Source organism: Solanum dulcamara, chromosome 3 (genome assembly GCF_947179165.1).
Source record: "Solanum dulcamara chromosome 3, daSolDulc1.2, whole genome shotgun sequence".
NCBI lineage: Eukaryota > Viridiplantae > Streptophyta > Magnoliopsida > Solanales > Solanaceae > Solanum > Solanum dulcamara.
The window spans coordinates 82148458-82168201 of NC_077239.1; the positions used below are offsets into that span (position 1 = coordinate 82148458).

Genomic DNA, 19744 nt, shown 5'->3' on the forward strand with positions numbered 1-19744 from the left:
TTCGTTATAATAGATTGACAAACAAAGTTCAAATGTTGTAGTAATTATAATATCTTGTTGATTTAATTATAGTTTCGATACGCAGAAATTGCTGTGCAATAACCAATTCAAGTTTTTTATGAATGACCTTGAACTTCATAACTAGATGATTACGTACGCCAATTCTTTTCCTAAATCACATAGGTCGATCATCACTAAAATCGTTAACATTATCATCAATTCCTCCATTATTATCTTTACTATATTTTTTTTAATGATAAATGATAAATATCTTTTTTATTCTCGATAAAAAATGATTTCAATCCTAAGAGTATGAAATCATATTTATTAAAAAATACTTTATCCTCAATGCTACAAAGTTCAAAGTTACTGGAAAAAAGAAGCAACAAAAAGTAGCATGAAAATCTACAAAAATGAAACATAACATCTCCTTCCCCTCCATATAAATACGCCGTGCATCTCAGCTGCGGCGGGAAACGCCGCTCTCCCTTAATCCGCCGTACTATGGAACCCTAGAAACCCAAATTTCAGTTCGAATTCAGTTCAAAATCTCTCCTTTTTGGCGATATCCGAGAAAAAAGTCAAATTGATTTGATTTTGTTTATCTTTTTCCTCAATTTTATGGCGTTTCCGTTCACTGATTCAACTGTCTCACCCGATGAAGATACGAAATCTAAGACGCCGTTGGAAGAGGAGGAACGAAATCAGCAGGTTGATGAAGAGGATGACAATCGAGGTAGAGTTACTCCGTTGAGGTATGTCCCATTGTGCGATGTGTACTCCGCCACTTCCCCTTACGTGGGCGCTAGTGGGTCGAAAAAAGTTAAAGCCGCTCGCAAAATCCTTCCACATTTGGAGACCGACGATCGCCTCAAGCATTCGCAAACACAGTACATTTCTTCGATGTCCGCAAGGGAACTCCCTCTTACTCACTTCTACACTCGCCGCCGCAAAAGGAAACGACATGAACCCTCCTTTTACGACTCGTTAATCTCTCGATCGCTGAAATTAGCTAATTGCAACGGTGACAGAGAAAATGGTGTGGATGACAGAGAAGGAGAGGAAGTAGGTGTAAAATTTAAGGAGAATCAGAAGAGGAAGGAGCGTTATTCAAAGCTATTTTCTCCGCAGATGAAATTAGCAAATTTCTCCAATGGAAATAGAGAAGACGAGGGCAAAGATGATGAAATGGTTATAAAGAAGAAGCTGAAGCGAGAAGTGGGTTGTTCAAATCCAGTTCCTCACCCGAAAAAAATAGCGGATATCTCCGATGGAAATAGAGAAGATGAGAGTGAAGATAAAGAAAAGCTTATAAAGCCTAGGGATAAGCAAAAGAGGAACGTGGGAGATTTGAAGCTAGTTTCTCACTCTGTAAAATTACCCAATTCTTCCAAAGGAAACATAGTAGCCGAGGGGGAAACTGAGGGCGGAGAAGAGCAAGTGGTTATAAAGAATAAGGAGAAGGTGAAGGTGGAAAATTTAGAAGTAGTGAATTTGTGTGTCAAGAATAAGCAGGACGACGTGGGAGAAGATGATGGAGTAGTGGTTGTGAAACATATTAAGAAGAAGGAGAAGAAGAGGAGTAAGGTGGTTGATTTGGAGCTGGCTAATTTGGGGGTAGAAGCTAATGTAATTAGTCTGTTGAATCAGTCTTGTTTGAGAGAAACTCGAAATAGTGCTGGTAAAAATAAAATCACCAATCACAGTGGTAACAATTGCAAAGATTTTAACTCAATGGGTAACATGAAGGAACAAAAAGAAAATTGTATTTTGGAGAATAGCTTGAATAGCAAAAGAGTAGGGGCAATTCGGACCAAGAAATGGGTTTGGTACTTTTTTCCCCTTGTTCAATTTTATGTTTTGTATATGTATGTGTTGTCATGAATTAAAGTGTTTCTTCGGTGTATTACAGGCTGAGTTTTGAAGGAGTTGATCCCAAGAAATTTATTGGACTACGATGTAAGGTGTGAAATAATCAAACTTGGAATAATTAGAATTTACTACGTACTTTTGTTATTATCAGTTTAAACAACTAATTGGGGAGTCTATGTCATAGGTGCATTGGCCATTAGATGCTCTTTGGTACACTGGTTGCATAACTGGGTACAACTCACAGACTGAACGACATCATGTAATTGATTTTATGGTTCCTTTTTATATAAATTATGTTTGATCTTTTGACGGTCAAGTGTATGAAACATGTCCGAGTTCAATGCAGGTGAATTATCTAGATGGGGATGATGAAGATTTGCTTTTATCAAATGAAAGGATCAAGTTTTTTGTTTCACTTGAGGAAATGAATCGTTTGAAGTTGAGACCCAGCGATACGAGTCCTGAAACTGATGGAATCGACGTTGATGAGATGATTGTATTAGCTGCTAGTTTGGCTGATTGTGAAGCACTTGAGCCCGGAGATATTATATGGGCCAAGCTGACTGGTAAATTATGGCTTTCCTTTTCTACTTCTGACTATTTCTCAGCTTTTGATCCTTTTTTTGATTTGTAACTTTATCACATCCACTCGTGGTTATACACAAATTAGTTAATCTCAAGTCTCTTCTCTCGACCGGATGGCCTAACAAAGATAAAACTTACCAACTCAATTTTTCATTGTTGTTTACTTCCTGGGACAACTATGAGATCAAAATCTCTCAAATGTAGCAATTATCTGGTGTTTTATTGATTTTATTTGCCAATGCAGGTCATGCCATGTGGCCTGCCATTGTTCTAGATGAATCTCGTGCTGGTGGGTGTAAAGGTCTTAACAAAGTTTCAGGGGAAAAATCAGTTCTTGTGCAGTTTTTTGGCACCCATGATTTTGCTAGGTGTGTTATTTGAAAGTTTATTATGAATGTAATTGGAGTTCTATTTACCATTTAAGCAGTAATATGCTCATCTTTTCCTTGTGGGCTTATGAAACTTTGTTATTGGATTTCAGGGTCAAGTTAAAGCAAGTTATCTCTTTCTTAAGAGGGCTTCTTTCTTCCTTTCACCTCAAGTGCAAAAAACCAAAATTTGTTCAAAGTTTGGAGGAAGCAAAAATGTGAGCCTTGTCGATCTGAGTTCATTTTTTGTGTCATTTACTCTCTGAGATTAAATGTTTCTCATATCCTATTTTAGCAGTTTCCCCTCTTTCAGGCTCTTCGCTAGATTTTGTTGATCTTTCCCATTTTATGACTGTCAATACTTGAATTGGGGAAAAACTAGTAGAAATAATTCTCTCAATACACATAGACTGTATTCCCTTCCAGTGAAAGCTTTGATGATTATGGCTGTGGTAGCAGTAGTTGTATTCTTTGCATTTTTTGATCCTTCTTTCTCACACGCATTGAGCTTTATGGGCCCACTATTCACTATTCAACATGACCTTAGATCTTAAGGTATATAATTGGTATCTGGACACTATTATTTTTTAAATAAAGTGAAGCCAAATAATTGAATATGTTTCTCACTAGAATAGTTAGGTGTTAGTAGAGGCTTTTGGTCTTAGTTCAACCTTTATTTCAGCTCAACATAGCAACCAATTAAAACAAACAAACAACAACATACCCAGTATAATCTCACAAATGGGGTCCGGGGAGGTTAGGATTTACTCTTTACACAACCTTAGTCCTACCTTTGTGGGATAGAGAGACTGGTTCCGATAGACCCCTGACTCAAGAGGTCAACATAGCAACCCACTTCTACCAATTTTCAGATGCTTGTGTTATATAATTTGCTTCTGTCCTTAAGAATGTATTAGAATTCCAGCCAAAACATTGTGATCATGTGCATTGTACTTGGAAAAACAAAATGTAATAGCAGTTGCATTTTTCGGTGTTCTATTCTGGATTCCTTAAAAAATTAAGATTCCCTAGGCCCATTGTCATACATTTCTGGTGACCATGATGGTTTACTGAAATCAGCCCCAGGTTCACTGAAGTGGCAGTTTGTGGTAGGGCAGCTTGCTGCTATATCAATTTCCTGCAGGCCACAAGTTTGGCCTTTTTGGTTCTGGTTGGTTCTTCACGTTGTACTGCTGCTCTTTTGATAAACCAGGCAGTGCAACTGCTTGGACCTTACTAATTTTGTTTTTAACAATTCTTCATAAAAAACTATTTGAATTTTGACCTTACAATTACACCTCCCGAGCGTTCCTATTTAATCAATACCCTGGGAAGAAAAATTCTTTCCTGTTTGTTAACCACATTATTATAGAATCATTATTTTCCTCAGCTTATGGAGTTCAAGGGTTCCTTTTGTCCTTCATGAAGCATCCTCTCTTATAAATCGAAGTTGTGAATTCAAAGCTTAGAGATTTGTTCTGCCTTTTCCTTTCTTCTAGTTGCAAAGAAGTTTCCTTTCACCTTCCCAGTCGAAGCACAAACACTAGGTGATTTCTTCCCATTTGTTCAAGCCTTGATGAACAAAGTTACCCGATACTTGTGCTGGTGGGGATAACAAGTACCTCGTGGAATTAGGCGAGGTGCCAACAATCTGGCTCATACTCCACAGTTATAAAAAAAGTTTTTTTTTTGGATCAAGAAGTTCCCTTTTCCCTGTATATATGGTGATGCTGCTTTTATGTGTGGCTTGTGTATTTGGGTGTGTTCTAACCTAATATTATCCTGTTTGCTAGGTTTGTACTCATTTCATACTTCTAACTTTCTTGATCAGGTATCTCTCTGAACAAAAGCTCTCAAAGAGGATGCTGCGGTTGCAGAATCGTATCAATGCAGATAATAATACTGAAAACGAAGAAAATGAAGGCAGTTCTGATTCAGAGGATGAGGGGTTGAGGAGAAAGCTTGAAGAAGTCAGAAGTTGCCCATTTGAATTGGGGGACTTGAAAATAGTTAGCCTTGGTATTTTCCTTTTTCAAATTTAAGCTACATACTGATTAGAGAGCAAAAAGAATGCAGTAATATTCTATTGAAACACCAAACTGCCGCGGTCTTCATTTTTTTCTGTTTTGACGAGTAACATTCCCTATTCTCATAACTTAAGTTGATTTTCTCTGTTCACTTAATGAATTACTAATATGTATCATTTCTTCAATGCGCAAATGTCCTATTCAGGAAAAATAGTAGAAGATTCAGAGCTCTTTCAAGATGAGGAATTTATCTGGCCAGAAGGTTATACTGCTGTTAGGAAGTTGCCATCAGTAACAGGTAACTGTTCTCCATCTCCAGCAGCAGTTCTGCTGTGCCTTTGTTTGAATTTAGTGGTACACAATTGATCATTTCTTCTGCTCCCCAATTGGGCCAGATCCCGGTGTACGTGTCTCATATAAGATGGAGGTACTGAGAGATCCTGATTTCAGGACACGGCCATTATTTAGAGTTACATCGGATAGTCGAGAACAGGTATTCTGCAATTCAATGAAGTCAAATCAAGTTTTTACTTTTCTGTATTCTGCAATTTGTTGATGTCGAATCAAATTTTTATTTTTCTCTTTAACTACTTCAGTTGCTCACTTGTATGCAATATACTCCTTTGGTTTTAATTCATTTTTTGAATGCTGTCAAGTTCCTTGGTTCCTTGTTCAGATTGTGGATATCCTTTAATGAAATTCTATTGAAAAACATATGCTCCATAGCTTTTGAGAGGATTTTTTCTTTTTCACTTTTTGCCGAGAAATGTTGTGTTAAACAAACTAGTGCTTGTGAACTTTAAGCATTGGATAAAGGTTACTCTTAGATGTAATAAAGAACTAACTGAACTATTGAAGCTCATCAAGATTTCAGTATGATGAAAATGACACTAGTCGTTACCAGTTTCAAAAAAAAAATGACACTATACTGTTCTCTCTTATAGATGGATACCCAAAGCTTAAAAGGGTAAATCAAAATTACTTATAAAAGAAAGGGTAATTAAAAAATCAAGCTAAAGTTTTCAAGGTGGTCATAAAAATAGATAAATTGCATTAAACTGTGATATGCTCATTATGTGGAAACTATTTTTGTTTGATAAGATGGATATCCAAAGTGCAAAATAGGGTCAACCACACTCTAAGATGAAGTAAAGGAGTGCACACAAGCTGGCTCCAACACTATGGTGATAAAAAAAATATTAAGGTGAAGAACCAGATGGATTGCAACAATCACAACAACAACAACACACCAGTGTAATCCCACAAGTGGGGTCTATGGAGGTGTAGGATGTATGCAAACCTTATCCTGGCCTTTTTGGGCCAGAGGTTGTTTCAGAAAGATCCTCGGCTCAAAAGAGAAAAGAAGAGAAGGAAAGAATAGGAAAGGAAGAAGAGAGAAAAAAGAACACATAATGGATGCAAGGAAGGAAGAGAGAAAAAAGAACACGAAGAATAGATTCACGGAGAAAATAATATGACAATGTATATAGCAAGATGCAAAGCAAATGAGACAAGTAAAACACATCACATAATAAGAAGTTATGTGAATACTAAACAATACTACTAGTATGGAGAACTGTAGAGGCTGCTAGTCTCCTGCCTATCCTACCTAAAGTGTGACTCCACTCGGCTACCTACTAACCTTCTATCCCAATCTTCGGCCTCCGTCTGCCTATCCCACGTAAGATAAGATGAGTTACATTCATTTAAAATGTCAATTGAGGATCTCAAGATCTTTGAGATCCCATAGGAATATTTGGAGAGGAGTATGAGTTCTTACTTTGTGTTCTATTTAGATACTCCAGTTCAATGCTTAAAATTGTCTTTTGTTTCCCCCTTTCCGTATGAAGTAATAAATTTATTGATCTGGGTTGTACACATCTCATACGCAAGCGATATAGAAGAGTAGAGAATCTAATCAAAGATATGAGTTTCTACAAGTGGTACGTTATCATCTGATGGAGGCTTAAAAGTTGAAACCATATTTTTTGGGTAAGGTAAAACAATTTTCTTGATGATGGGAAGAAACTCTTGTTTACAAGTGATATATCAAAAACTAGAGAATTCACAAAGAAATATGATTCTCTATGAAAGACAACCCAAAATTGTCACAAATTGGATTCTCACCAGTGCACCAAAACGAAATAATTGACAATATCATATTACCTCAAATATAAAACTAGTAAAAATTATTGCGCTTCACGTGGTCATAAAATAGATAAATGAATTTTATAAGTTCTCTTTATAATTTTAATTCTATAAATTGTATAAATAGTGACACATTATTTTTTTTCGGTTAGCTCTAACATTTCTCATATAATCAGTTTCACAAAAAGAAATCTTGAAAGAAAAAAATGATATTAAGACTACAACAATATTATACATATTAACATTACATATACAATCACTCGGTGACATAGTTTTTTTTTTGGTTGTATAAGTAACAAATATTACTAATAAAGACATATGACAACTTTTTGTTGTTTATAGTCATAAAATTATGAAGCTATTTCTTGTATGAATTAATTAATGGTTAAATCACCATAAATTTCTATAGCCACGATGTGGTGTTGTACTTCTTCATTAAAGCATCATCAATAATTTACAACAAAATTATTCTTTTACTTCTCCATTACTAAAAGGAAAAAAAGGAAATTTTACTCACTTTAATCAAATTCATATATAAATAGAAAATTTTAACATTCAAGTTTATTTTAGATAAACAACTCTTTTAGATACATTCAAGTTTATTTCCAGATAAACAACTCTTTTAGATACATAATCCTTTTTAGACCTAGTGGATTGGGCTTGGGACTTCCATGTTGGAGGTCTCAAGTTCGAAACCCCTTGCCAGCGAAAGCAGGCGGTTTGCCTTCTGTGTTGAGCTTGTCTCACCGGGCTTGCCTAGTGCGGGTTACTTCTCCTTTGTGGTTTGCGACCTATTGCATAAGAGCGGAGTTTTTACCCTGTGCGCACCCAAAGGGTAGCGGCTGCGAGTTTTCCTTGTCATTAAAAAAACAATCTTATAATGGATGTACTTTGCTCAAAACGTCTACATTCCGAGTAATAATCGAGCAAAAAAATTATATTTCTAGATAAATAACTCTTTTAGATACATAATCTTTTTTTGTTATGTCACATATTTTCATAAATTTTAATCACTTTCTAGTTTTTAGTTTTTTAAATTAAATTTTTTAGCAGTCAAGTTTAGATATATTTAATTTTCTGAGAGGAGGAATAAATTTCACGAAGCATTATTTTCTAGTAAAGGGTCTTTAAATAAGTGAAAGTAAGAAAGGACAAATTCAATTTGAAATCTTGTCGCAAAATGTGGGGACAAAAAAGGAAAATATAATTTTTTTTGACGATAGAAATATGTCACATCATCTTACCAACCTTATATATATATATATATATATTCATACATACATACATATATTCATCTTTATATCTTTTAAATTTTCTAGTATTTATTTTGAAAAAAGAGAATTAAAAAAATAAACCATCAACAAGGAACAAGAATAAAGGAGTAAGTTTGAAATGTGGAAAAAGAAAATTAAGACACAAATCCAAATGTTTCATATTAGGTTAAAAAAGGAGAAGAACTCTATACGTTCTCTTTTCTTTTTCTTTTTACTCTTTACTTTTCTTTCTCTCTCTCTCTTCCCCTACATAAAGGTAAGGCTGCGTACAATAGACCCTTGTGGTCGGTCCCTTCCCCAGACCCTGCGCATAGCGGGAGCTTTAGTGCATTGAACTGCCCTTTTTTTCTCTCTCTTCCCCTACATAAAGATAAACTCTTCTTCTTTTGTCCCTCCTAATAAATTCGCACATCCGACACATTTCCATCTTACCTTTTTCTTCTCTACTTTCCTCCTTTTTATTTATAATGTTCATAACAAAAACTCCATTTTCGTTAACAAATAAAGATAGAGATGTAGTAGGTCTTGAAAAGTGAGGTAATTACATTTGACCAAATGGAAAAGATTGAACACCTGACCAACACCACACACCGTCAAGGACTTATCTCCCAAACTTACTTTAAGTTTTGTAGGATAAAGAGCAGGAATGTTAAAAAGGGAATCGAGAAACTGGGAAGAAATTTTGAGATGTAAAGAAGTGGAAGAAAATGGGATTCAATTTGAAATTTAAAAGAAAGTAAATGGGGCGACGTTTTAGTAATAAATGGCCCCTTTCTGAAAGGTTATAAATGGTGCCTAATAATGAGGAACGAGATTAATATTAACAATTATATTAGTCGAAATTTTAAGGAAACAAATACAAAACTCTAAGGGGTCGTTTAGTGTAAGGGATGAACATAAATAGTCCTGAGATAAAAAAAATAGCCCAGACATAAAATTTTGGTGTCTTATTTTGTTGGCAAATTTGCGATAACTTATCCCACCATTTGTACCATAGTGATGGGATAAGTTATCTCAAATACATGGTGGGATAAGTTATCCCACCTTATCCCAGGGTAATTAATCCTATGATAATTTGTTCCCAACCAAACGACCCCTAAGAAATTAGATAAATAGATGGAAAATGCAAAAATCTAGTAAATTAGATATATAGCAATCCTAGCCTACGATAGTGCCATCTCACCGGGCTGAAGTCCCTCTTTTATATAGATATATAGATTATTCCTTACCCTTTCAAAAGCTCTCTATTTTTCTTTCCAAATGTCTTGCTTAATAATGCCTTCTTGACATTGTTGACATCACCCATTGTAAGCCAAATTTTCTAAAGAGTTTCCACCTTTAGTGAGACATTATCCGACAATTTAAAGGTGATGATCCACAGCTGCACCCAAACTCTTACACATAAAACACCAAAATATATCATTCTCAAATCTTCAATTGTCAGAATCGTTGTCCTTGTTGGCAACCAACTGAAGAAACACACCTTTCTTGGAATTTTGGAGTCCAAATCGGTGGATGGAGAAAGGCCGGCTCTTATGTTATTAAGAATCCTGGTTGCCATACTAGGAACTTTGGTTAGGGAGAAATCAAACCAAACTTTGAAATTCCAGTATTCGACTACCTCCCAATATTGAAGTTTCCTTCTGAATCTGAGGTTTGGTTGGATCTCTTTCATGTAAAATCTAAACTACCTGTCGTACTGTAGCCCAATCTAGCATTGTATTCAATAGATGTAAAATTTATAAAAAAGAATGTTAGGAGACGTGAATCTCAATGCATGTATCCCACACTATCTGTTCCCGCAAAATTTGCCCTGCTCCCTTCCCCTACCTTGAAAGTAATGCTATCACTAAACACTTCCCATCATTTCAAAATATTCCTCCATAGGTTGCTCACGAAGGGAAGTATGATATTTTAGTCCTCCAACCCCTTACCACAATCTATGTTGCTCGACTCTCCAAAAATATTGTTGCACCCATGTCCGATCCTCTAAAATGCACTACTTTTGGAGGATCTGACACTCGCCCTGCCGGAATTTCTGAAGAGTCCGAACAACATAGCCCACAATCCCACGTTTTTCTTCTATCATCTAGATCGTGATGCTATATTCAAACCTCGACATCCTTTTTCTTGATAGGGTCTTGTTAATAACCCGAAGATCTTTCACCTTCACACCATCCAACTCTTTGGGGTCGTAATAATCTCCCATGAACCAACTGCAACTTCTTAGCATTATATATCGACTTCCACAGACTTTGAGGTCTTTCTAATTTACCCATAACAATAGCCGGTGCTTGTAGCATAAGGAATGTGGCAATGGACAATGGTGTACCCTTGATTAGTACTTCCGTTCCTCCTTTTGATGTGATATTTCTAGGGCTGCAAGATACAAGTAAATAGTTTTCTTATAATTTCCGTGAGCTCTCAGATTCAAATCCCATCGGAGGAAAAAACACTAGGTGAGTGCTTTTCACAACACCTGTCAGTTTGATGTATTTCTTGTTGTGAGACTATGAACAAGACAATTTGTTCTTGCAAAACATCTGAAGCTTTTTTGGTTAATTTCTATGGCATGCCTCTTCGGGTTTGACTTGGGTGTGCAAAGTGTCTTTGCTTGAACTTTGGAAGACTATTACCAGCTAAATTGTAGAAGTCACTACCTTCCGTCATCCTTATGTGGCTCGTGAAGTTTTGAACCTCTGATGAATTGTCGAGTATCTATGCTGTCGTATATCCATTTCTTGGCTCAGATGTGTTCTGCTCTTTATCCTAATAGGGGTTAATTTGACACATTAGTGTCTAGTTCATTAAAAAACATATTATGGTCTCTACCGCATCAGCTTGTTACCATTTTCTCTCTGTAAGGGCAGTAGCTGTCAATCTTGGAAAACCTAGTTGATCTGTTTTTTTTCTAATCTGGCATGTTTTTGCTATCGAATAGTCATTTATGTTAAGCCAAATGATGTTCAGAGAAGTGCTAATGTTAGTCACGGTCGTGCACTTGTTTTTGCAGTTTAAGGGATCCTCACCATCTGCTTGCTGGAATAAAGTTTACAAACGGATGAGGAAGACACAAGTTGACAATTTTGATGAATCAATATCTAGCCGTGAAAGTGAAAGGACCTTTGGATCGGGTTCTCATATGTTTGGCTTTTCTCATCCTGAAATTTCGAAACTTATAAAGGTATTATTTGTTTTCTTCCGTTCAGCTTTGTCTTTATGGTGGTTCTGTTCTTTCAATTTCTGTTCACCGTTTTATTATTGGAAATCTGAGCATGTTTTATATTATTAAGGACCATTGACTTTGCATTTGTCTTAGAACAGCCTTATTTTTCTTTGAATACTATTTAAGTGACTATATTATCTTCTGTTTTGTTTCGTCATTCAACATTTTGAAACCGAAGTGTATCAAGCGATATGTTTGATAAGATGAGATGGACATTATATAAACATATAAGACCATTAAAATGCACTCTATCTTCAAGTGAAGCTGAATATAGTGGATATGATTAATTGACAAATGTACTATGCCATTTAACTGTAATAGAATGTATGGAGAGAGCATACTCTCCCATTATCTTGTCGCAATTGAAGGCAGCAGATTCTTGTTATGCCTTTGATGATGCATAAATAGAATATAATTCTATCTTGAATATTTAGTGTTTTTCTTAAATGTATCTCTTGAATATTTAGAGTTTTTCTTAAACGTATCTTTTGTGTATGGAGCACAATCTTATTCATTTAACTGACCTTAACTTCTTTGAGATTGAGGTCTAGTTGATTGATTGGTAGATAACGACCATATGTCTGCTTATGTACATACTTTTCTCTTCTGACTTGGGACTCAGATGCTTTTTATTTGGCAGTTACATATTTGATTCCATTTTTTTTTTTGCCGTGGAAAATCACAGTTTTTCTAGTAGCGAAATTTGAACGGGAAGTAAATGATGGTGGCAAAATTACAAGTTGGTATTAGTTTTAGGGGAAGAAATGGTTTGAGATGAGAAAGTGCAATTTTTTTCTAGAGCTTTGTATGACATAGTGCAACCTTTCCAAAATGTTGGGTGGCAAAGTGCCAAGCTCTCAAAATTACCAATGGCCAAGTGTACATAGAGAAGATGCAAAACAGACATTGTACATTCCATAAAATTGTCATAATCAATTTAGCGCGCACACAAAAAAAAGCTTTAAATGGGACTTTATCCTTTTTTGATTAGTTAAAATGTATATGGGACTTAATTCTTGGAAGTTCAACAACATACCACTACATACCCAGTGTATCTCCTAAAACTTTTTTTCCCCTCCTCCTTCATCAGAGAGAATTTCTCCTCCTTCATCAGGAAAGAAAGTCTACCATCTAAGTCCTTATTGCCAAAAGTCAACTGAAATAATTTGCTACACAAGCAGGAGTTAATTATATTTATAAAGTCTTGGGTGATGATTTGCAGTGCCAAATATCAAGACCTGTTGGTTCACTGCTTTGTGTGATGTATGCTTATCTTATGTAGTTGAGAATCAGGGTTATGGCTGGTTCATTCTTAATTGTTTGTTTCTATACTTGTTGAAAATACTTATTCCTTGCACATTTGTGTCTTACTTTCACAAACTTAAGAGTAATGTATTGTTTCAGTTGAACATGTTTTATGAGGTGGTTTCTGCAGGCGTTGACAAACATATAGTCCTCATTGGAGCAATTTGTTTAAGATCTATTACATTATATATATAACATTAAGCACACTATGATTTAGAATCCCTTGAGATGTTTCCATTTGCAGTCTCTTATTGAAAATTTTAAGATTTTTCTGGACATTTTATGTTCCATTGTGAAGGTTGGAAGAGATGCACAGATAGATTTACGGATTTAAATTTATTAGGAAGTGATTAATTATTAATTTGTGTCAGAATCGTAGGGCGTAGGTGCAGAAGAAGATTAGTAGACGACGAATAGCAAGTTGATGGGCATTTAATTCAGGATGTAGTGATCATATGATTATGTATAACTGTTGACTGTAGAGCCATTAATATGCGAATGACTTATCAGAAATCTCTGTTCTATATTTTGCTTATCCCCCACCCCCCCGGTTTCTAAAGCTTATATTATACTGTCAGGAATTATCAAAGTCGAGGCTTCTTGCGAAATCCTTGAAATTGGCGTCTGAGAAAAATCAAGACCTGCCTGCTGGGTATAGATCTGTCCGTGTTAAATGGAAAGATCTGGACAAATGCAACGTTTGCCATATGGATGAGGTTAGAAACTGCTTTTATTTCTTATGCTCTTTCCTTTTTCAGCTAATGGGTTATTTTTGAGATGACTCTTTTGCCTATTGTGGTGTTCTTTTTATATATGACTAGTGAAGTTGCATCTGGATGATGCGTATTTTTTTTGACTTTGCCTAATTGAGTAGTAACTACAAAATAGTTATTTCAGATCATGCTGATGTAGTTTTTTTTTACAGGAGTATGAGAATAATTTGTTTTTGCAGTGTGACAAATGCCGAATGATGGTGAGTGTACTCATCTCTGTCCTATCCTTTTGGGACCAAAGTGTACTAGTATCTTTTCTCTTTCCTCTGTTGAATCAGTTTTTTTTCCAGCTTGCTATTTCTCTTATCCACGCATCTATTGTGCAGGATGTTTTAGCTGTCTGTTTTCAGTTAGCTCTGCATAAGTTTTTCTTTTTATTTGTTATTGATCAAAACGACTATTTACATATCATGTCAAAAATGACTATTTGATGCTTCCATTTTGTATCAACTGAAAATTAGGTGAGAACTTTCCAGATGTTAAATCTCTTCTTTTACCTTTGAAAGATTTGTCTACATATTGCTGCACTTTGGCACGTGCACTTGGTGGTCATAAAATATTTGGTGCTGTGATATGGATAAACTTGTCTATCATTTGATTTAACTCTGTTGTTCCTCCCCATGGGTGCTAAAACTTTGTTACAATTTTCTATGCTGGCTGACGTTCTCTTTTACTTTTGATATTAGAGTGAACTGTTTGTGTTCTTAATTGGGTTTGAATATTTGGTTCCATTCTTCCGGGTTAAATTCTGTTCTGGTGATGATGTGTTCAGGTTCACGCTAGATGCTATGGGGAGCGGGAGCCTATGGATGGAGTACTTTGGTTATGCAATTTGTGTCGTCCAGGGGCTCCAGTGGTCCCTCCCCCTTGTTGCCTGTGCCCTGTTATTGGTACTTTCTTTTGCTTGCATATTTCACTTCATTTACCCTGCTCATTTCCTGCTTCTGTGTCTTATTTTAAATGTTTAATAGGTGGTGCTATGAAGCCTACAACTGATGGACGTTGGGCTCATCTTGCTTGTGCCATTTGGATACCAGGTTATTATTATTTTCTTTTTCACATTGCTGACTTGTTATTTTTGTAGATGGGTGAATTTCACTGATTATCTCTACCATGATTCAGAAACTTGCTTATCCGATATAAAGAAAATGGAGCCAATTGATGGTTTGGGCAGGATCAGCAAGGTACTATTCCAGTTTTGTTTAACTTTTATCATCGTTTAAACACCCCTCAGTATTGTCCCCTGTTGTTGTTTGCACTTCTAAAGGTGCCCAACCATGATTTGTTCAGAAATCAAGTCATAATTGTCTATATTTCTATGACTCAATGATGATGCATGAATATGACTTCTCTCTTGATTGACAAGCGTTCAAGCCTTGGAAACAGCCTCTGGCAGAAATGCAAGGTAAGGCTGCGTACAATAGACCCTTGTGGTCGGGCCCGTCTCCGAACCCTGCGCATAGCGGGAGTTTTAGTGCATCGGGCTGTCCTTTATACTACTAATAATGGCCAAGCCCCACAGAATGACTTCGTTAGTGTCTCATAATTATGTACCCACAATTTTCCCTATGTTATTATTACCTTGAATAGTGATGATTCTGATATACCCTACTTTCGTATTTTTAGCCATTATGCTCTGTTACTATTTTAAAGAATTTCTTGAGATCATTAGCCATTTTCACTTTTGATTCTTAGCAATATATGTAGAAGGCACGATTAATTTTTCTAACAGCAGTTCGAGGATATCTACAAGAATTACTTATATCTGTCATTATATCACATCTTGCTGATTTATGCCATTAGTTTTCATTGCTTAATTATCAAAAGAAAAAAGAGTCTTTTTTTCGTGGAAGGCATCCACATAGATAGGGTTTGCTGCAATTTCTTCTGATATTTTTTTCTGTTATTATTTTGTTAAGGATCGCTGGAAGCTCTTATGTAGTATCTGTGCTGTTCCTTATGGAGCTTGCATTCAGGTAACCTTATGGTTGTTTTTCATCCTAACCCGTGTCAATGTATTAGGAGTACAATATAGTTTTAATTTTTTATTCTCTGTCCTGTTTTTTTGGGATCATCTTTTAATAATTGAGCTCAAATATTAAAGAATAACAATGCAAATTGGTAGTCTACCAACTAAGTAGAAATGGAATCGCCGTTGAATGAGTTGTCTCACACTCTACTTTGCCTCTGAAGAGATGTAGTTTTCAAAAAAGTAATCCTTAGGACTTCTATTAATTGATCAGTCAAAAAATCTTCTGTTAATTTTGTGGGATATAATATATATAGTCGTCGACCGATCGTTTATCTTTATTGAAATGGAATCCTCGTTCTTTTTTCTGCATCTTTATAAATTCTGCCTTCTCTATTTCTCTCTCACACTATCTTCCTTGTTGTTATTTAATCATTCTCTTCTTTTCCTTCGTTTCTATATACTATTAATATTAATTTGACCTTTTGGTCGAGGCGCTGGTATCCGTATCACAATGATTGAGTACTACTATGCATATGCTTATCCAACTACTCGTTAATTTGTTGTCCTCCTTATCTTGTGATGTAGTGCTCAAACCCTGCCTGTCGGGTGGCTTATCATCCTCTTTGTGCACGCGCTGCTGGCTTCTGTGTTGAGGTGATTTTTTCTTAATATAGTGCTCGGATTTTTTTTATGTATGCATGAATTCTTTGTGTTATCTTTTCTCCTGTTTGTTATGCTAATCTATCATCTATTGATGTTAACGTTTTATAGCTTGAGGATGAAGACAGATTGCATTTAATCCCTATGGATGACGATGAAGAGGATCAGTGCATTCGGTTGCTTTCTTTCTGCAAGAAGCACAGAGCGGTGTCTAATGAGCGTCCTGCTGTTGATGAGTGTGTCGGACAAAAAGCTTGTGAATATTCAGACTATGCTCCTCCACCAAATCCTTCTGGATGTGCTCGCAGTGGTGTGCTATTCTTTTTTATTCTCCATTTGGTGTCTCAGTTTTGTTATTCTATTATCTGTAATATTATGAATGATTTTGGTTTATGCTTTATATTGATAGCATCTTTTGGTACTATTTTCTGTGTGCAACTGTGTAGCAAAACATTGTATGATTCCTGATTTCTGGTTGTCATTGAATAGAGCCTTACAATTATTTTGGAAGAAGAGGAAGAAAAGAACCTGAAGTCCTTACAGCTGCATCATTGAAGCGCTTGTATGTAGAAAATAGGCCATATTTGGTTTGTGGCCATAGTCAACATGATCAATCAAGCGATACAGTGTCTTCCTCATGGGCTGGTTCTAGACACACCCTTGACCTTCAAAAGCTGAGGTGTTCACAGCTTACTTCAAGGAGCATTATTTCAATGGTTGAGAAATACAACCATATGAAAGAAACATTAGGAAAGCGACTAGCCTTTGGTAAGCTAAATACCTTGTATGCCTTATGTGAAGCAAAACGAAAATTGTCTTACATGGATGTGTTCTGTATACACCTGCAATCTTATTCTGTCCTCTAATATTACCTTTGACTTTTTGGGAGTTCTGTCGTGTTATCGCTCATGGTAAAAATACAGTAAATGATTAAATAAAGCTGAAAGTAGATCCATTTGAAATTCTGCTAATCCCTAACTAGTTTATTCTGATGCTACTTTGAGTGTCCTTTGTGCTCTTGGTATGATTAGTATTCCCCCTCTCTCACAAGTTATGATTTATTTTTGACATTGTCATTGCCTCCAGGGAAATCTGGAATACATGGGTTTGGCATCTTCGCGAAGCTCCCTCAGAAAGCGGGAGACATGGTAATTTGTCCCTTTTTCTTTTTATTATGGTGATATGATTTTGAGCAACAACAACAACACCAACACATCCAATGTAATCCACAAGTGGGGTCTGGGGGAGGGTGGTGTGTACGCAATCTTTTCCCTTACCACTTGTGCGCAAGTAGCTATATTGATGCTTATATTCTTTTGTTTGAGAGTTTCAAGACCAAGGACTGACAATTCCTTTGTTTAATAGGTAATTGAATACACCGGAGAACTTGTTAGACCTCCTATTGCCGACCGAAGGGAGCATCTAATTTACAACTCACTAGTGGTAAGAACTATATCCTGGCTTATGATATTTACGTGCTGCTTGATCATTCTTTTGGTTTCTAATCATCTTTTTGATTTCCATGGTAGCAATTTATTTGTTTGGTTATTGAAGATATAGTTTTGAACACTGGTTGGAGAGAAATGTAATCTTTATCACTTCCAAAAAGTGTAAGCCAGAAAATACAATATGTGCCTCAGATACACCTTCCTAACTCTAATACCCGGATTCCCAACACTCTCACTCTTAGTGGGCCGTTATTGGGAGTGATTGATGGAAGTACAATTGATCGCTGCAAACCTCTAACATTGCATCTTCTCCATATCTTTAGCCATAGATAGGTTACAAGCTTTACTAATATGCTCGTCTTAAAAAAACATTGTGGGTTCATGCATATCAGAAGTAAGGGTTACATTCCACGAATACCTGCAGTACGAAAGGTGTTTTATCCGTAAGTAAAATTATTCCTGAGTAAGGCTTGAAAAATGTACTTACAAAAATAAAATCCCTAAGTTGCATTGCTCTGCATCGGATATTTAGTCACAAGAAATGAATTGTTGGTGATCATGGTACTTGTTCTGGTCAAAGGTCAATGCTTAACACCTAGTAGCTGGAGTATCTATTGAAAGAAGTTAGACACCTATGTGCTTCACTTTGTGATAAGTAGATACTTATACACTTCATAAGCATCACTTTTCGATTTTGGTTGTCCCATTTTTTTGCACTAGCTTGATGAAGGATCTAAGCTGCCCCAGTTGGTGATTTGGTGGAAAATATATTGTTTCACCATATTATAACATGATTTTTACTTTCAGGGTGCTGGAACATACATGTTCCGAATTGATGATCAGCGTGTTATAGATGCCACAAGGGCTGGAAGCATTGCACATCTGATTAACCATTCGTGTGAAGTATGTAAAATCCTTCCTTACCTATTTCCCTTCCTTGGATGGCTTTATTCCCTTGGGGTCAACTTTTGTCTCCGCACTAGACGGAAAACACCCGATGAACAAAGACGCAATCATTTGTTTTCTGCCATAAACACGGGCCTCAAAACAGACTTTTAAGTGGTCTTTCTCAATTGAGTTGACAAATTTTAATTTCTGTACAGATGCATATACATACGTACAGATGCATTGCATAAATCAAGTTTAAAAATCTAATTGGAGCTTACACCCACAAGATAACTACTTGTGTTGGGTCTCCATACATAACATCTAAATTCAAATCTTTCTTTTAATGGTTTCAGGATTCACTGTCACCTTGGATCCCTAAGAGGGATATAATAATTTCTTTTGAAAGGTTATTGATTATATTGGGGAGCAACATTTATCTGATAAGTCTAATCTTTCCTCTTGTGCTTTTTGGGAAGGAACAAGCAAGAAGTTCATCCGTTGAAGTTGAAGTAGTTTCAGTACTTCATCGATTTAAGTATTCTTAGTAGGACTTTTGAGGTAGCATGAGAATACCAAGCGGGTTGATGTATAAACCTTTGCCTGACTCATCAGTTCTTATTCTCCCCATTCCCTTTTTATGTGGCACTCGTTCCTTTTTGGTCCGTCCCAAAAGAATGACACCTTTCTATATATAGTAACAATTTGACTTTAAACATCCCATTTTATCCTTAGTAAAAATGATTAATAGCCACAAAAGTATCTGTTGGCTTTTAGACCACAAATTTCAAGTCTTTCTTTCCTTTTAAAACTCTCTGCCCAGTCAAACATCTTCACGAAAATTGGGATGAAGAGAGTACTTTATGTTGTTTTGGAGTGGGATCTTAATATATCATATGGATAAACACATCTAGATTCCTCATTGAGATCCGGATGTATGTTTCATTGGCTAGTCAATGGGTTTATTTAAAAAGAATGATACAATGGAGAATGTGTTGGTGTTTTTAGTTGTTTGTACGTAAGAAGACATTCTGTAATTGAGCTACAATTCACAACGTTCACTTTTTGTGCAGCCAAATTGCTACTCAAGGGTTATAAGTGTCAACAGCAATGACCATATAATCATATTTGCCAAACGAGATATTAAGCAATGGGAAGAACTGACATATGATTACAGGTTATATACTCATCTTGCTCTAGT

General features: G+C 36.0%; 1 protein-coding gene across 6 annotated transcripts in view; it reads left to right on the forward strand.

The window, feature by feature from the left end:
- The first annotated feature begins 352 nt into the window (after positions 1-352).
- The window catches only part of LOC129883386 (histone-lysine N-methyltransferase ATX2-like), a 38607-nt gene continuing 19215 nt past the window's right edge, over positions 353-19744 (forward strand). For all 6 annotated transcript variants that reach the window (XR_008765911.1, XR_008765909.1, XR_008765912.1 and 3 more), the window contains exons 1-23: positions 353-1829; positions 1913-1964; positions 2057-2131; positions 2219-2438; positions 2702-2825; positions 2939-3043; positions 4657-4844; positions 5058-5150; positions 5248-5345; positions 11288-11458; positions 13384-13521; positions 13731-13778; positions 14351-14468; positions 14550-14615; positions 14701-14762; positions 15498-15554; positions 16136-16204; positions 16322-16520; positions 16700-16978; positions 17297-17358; positions 17576-17653; positions 18466-18561; positions 19617-19720. Coding sequence is in view for 1 of the 6 variants with exons in the window: in XM_055958047.1 (XP_055814022.1) it covers positions 622-1829; positions 1913-1964; positions 2057-2131; positions 2219-2438; positions 2702-2825; positions 2939-3043; positions 4657-4844; positions 5058-5150; positions 5248-5345; positions 11288-11458; positions 13384-13521; positions 13731-13778; positions 14351-14468; positions 14550-14615; positions 14701-14762; positions 15498-15554; positions 16136-16204; positions 16322-16520; positions 16700-16978; positions 17297-17358; positions 17576-17653; positions 18466-18561; positions 19617-19720 (3710 nt within the window). In the remaining 5 variants the exon portion in view is untranslated. The remainder of the gene's footprint in view (positions 1830-1912; positions 1965-2056; positions 2132-2218; positions 2439-2701; positions 2826-2938; positions 3044-4656; positions 4845-5057; positions 5151-5247; positions 5346-11287; positions 11459-13383; positions 13522-13730; positions 13779-14350; positions 14469-14549; positions 14616-14700; positions 14763-15497; positions 15555-16135; positions 16205-16321; positions 16521-16699; positions 16979-17296; positions 17359-17575; positions 17654-18465; positions 18562-19616; positions 19721-19744) is intronic.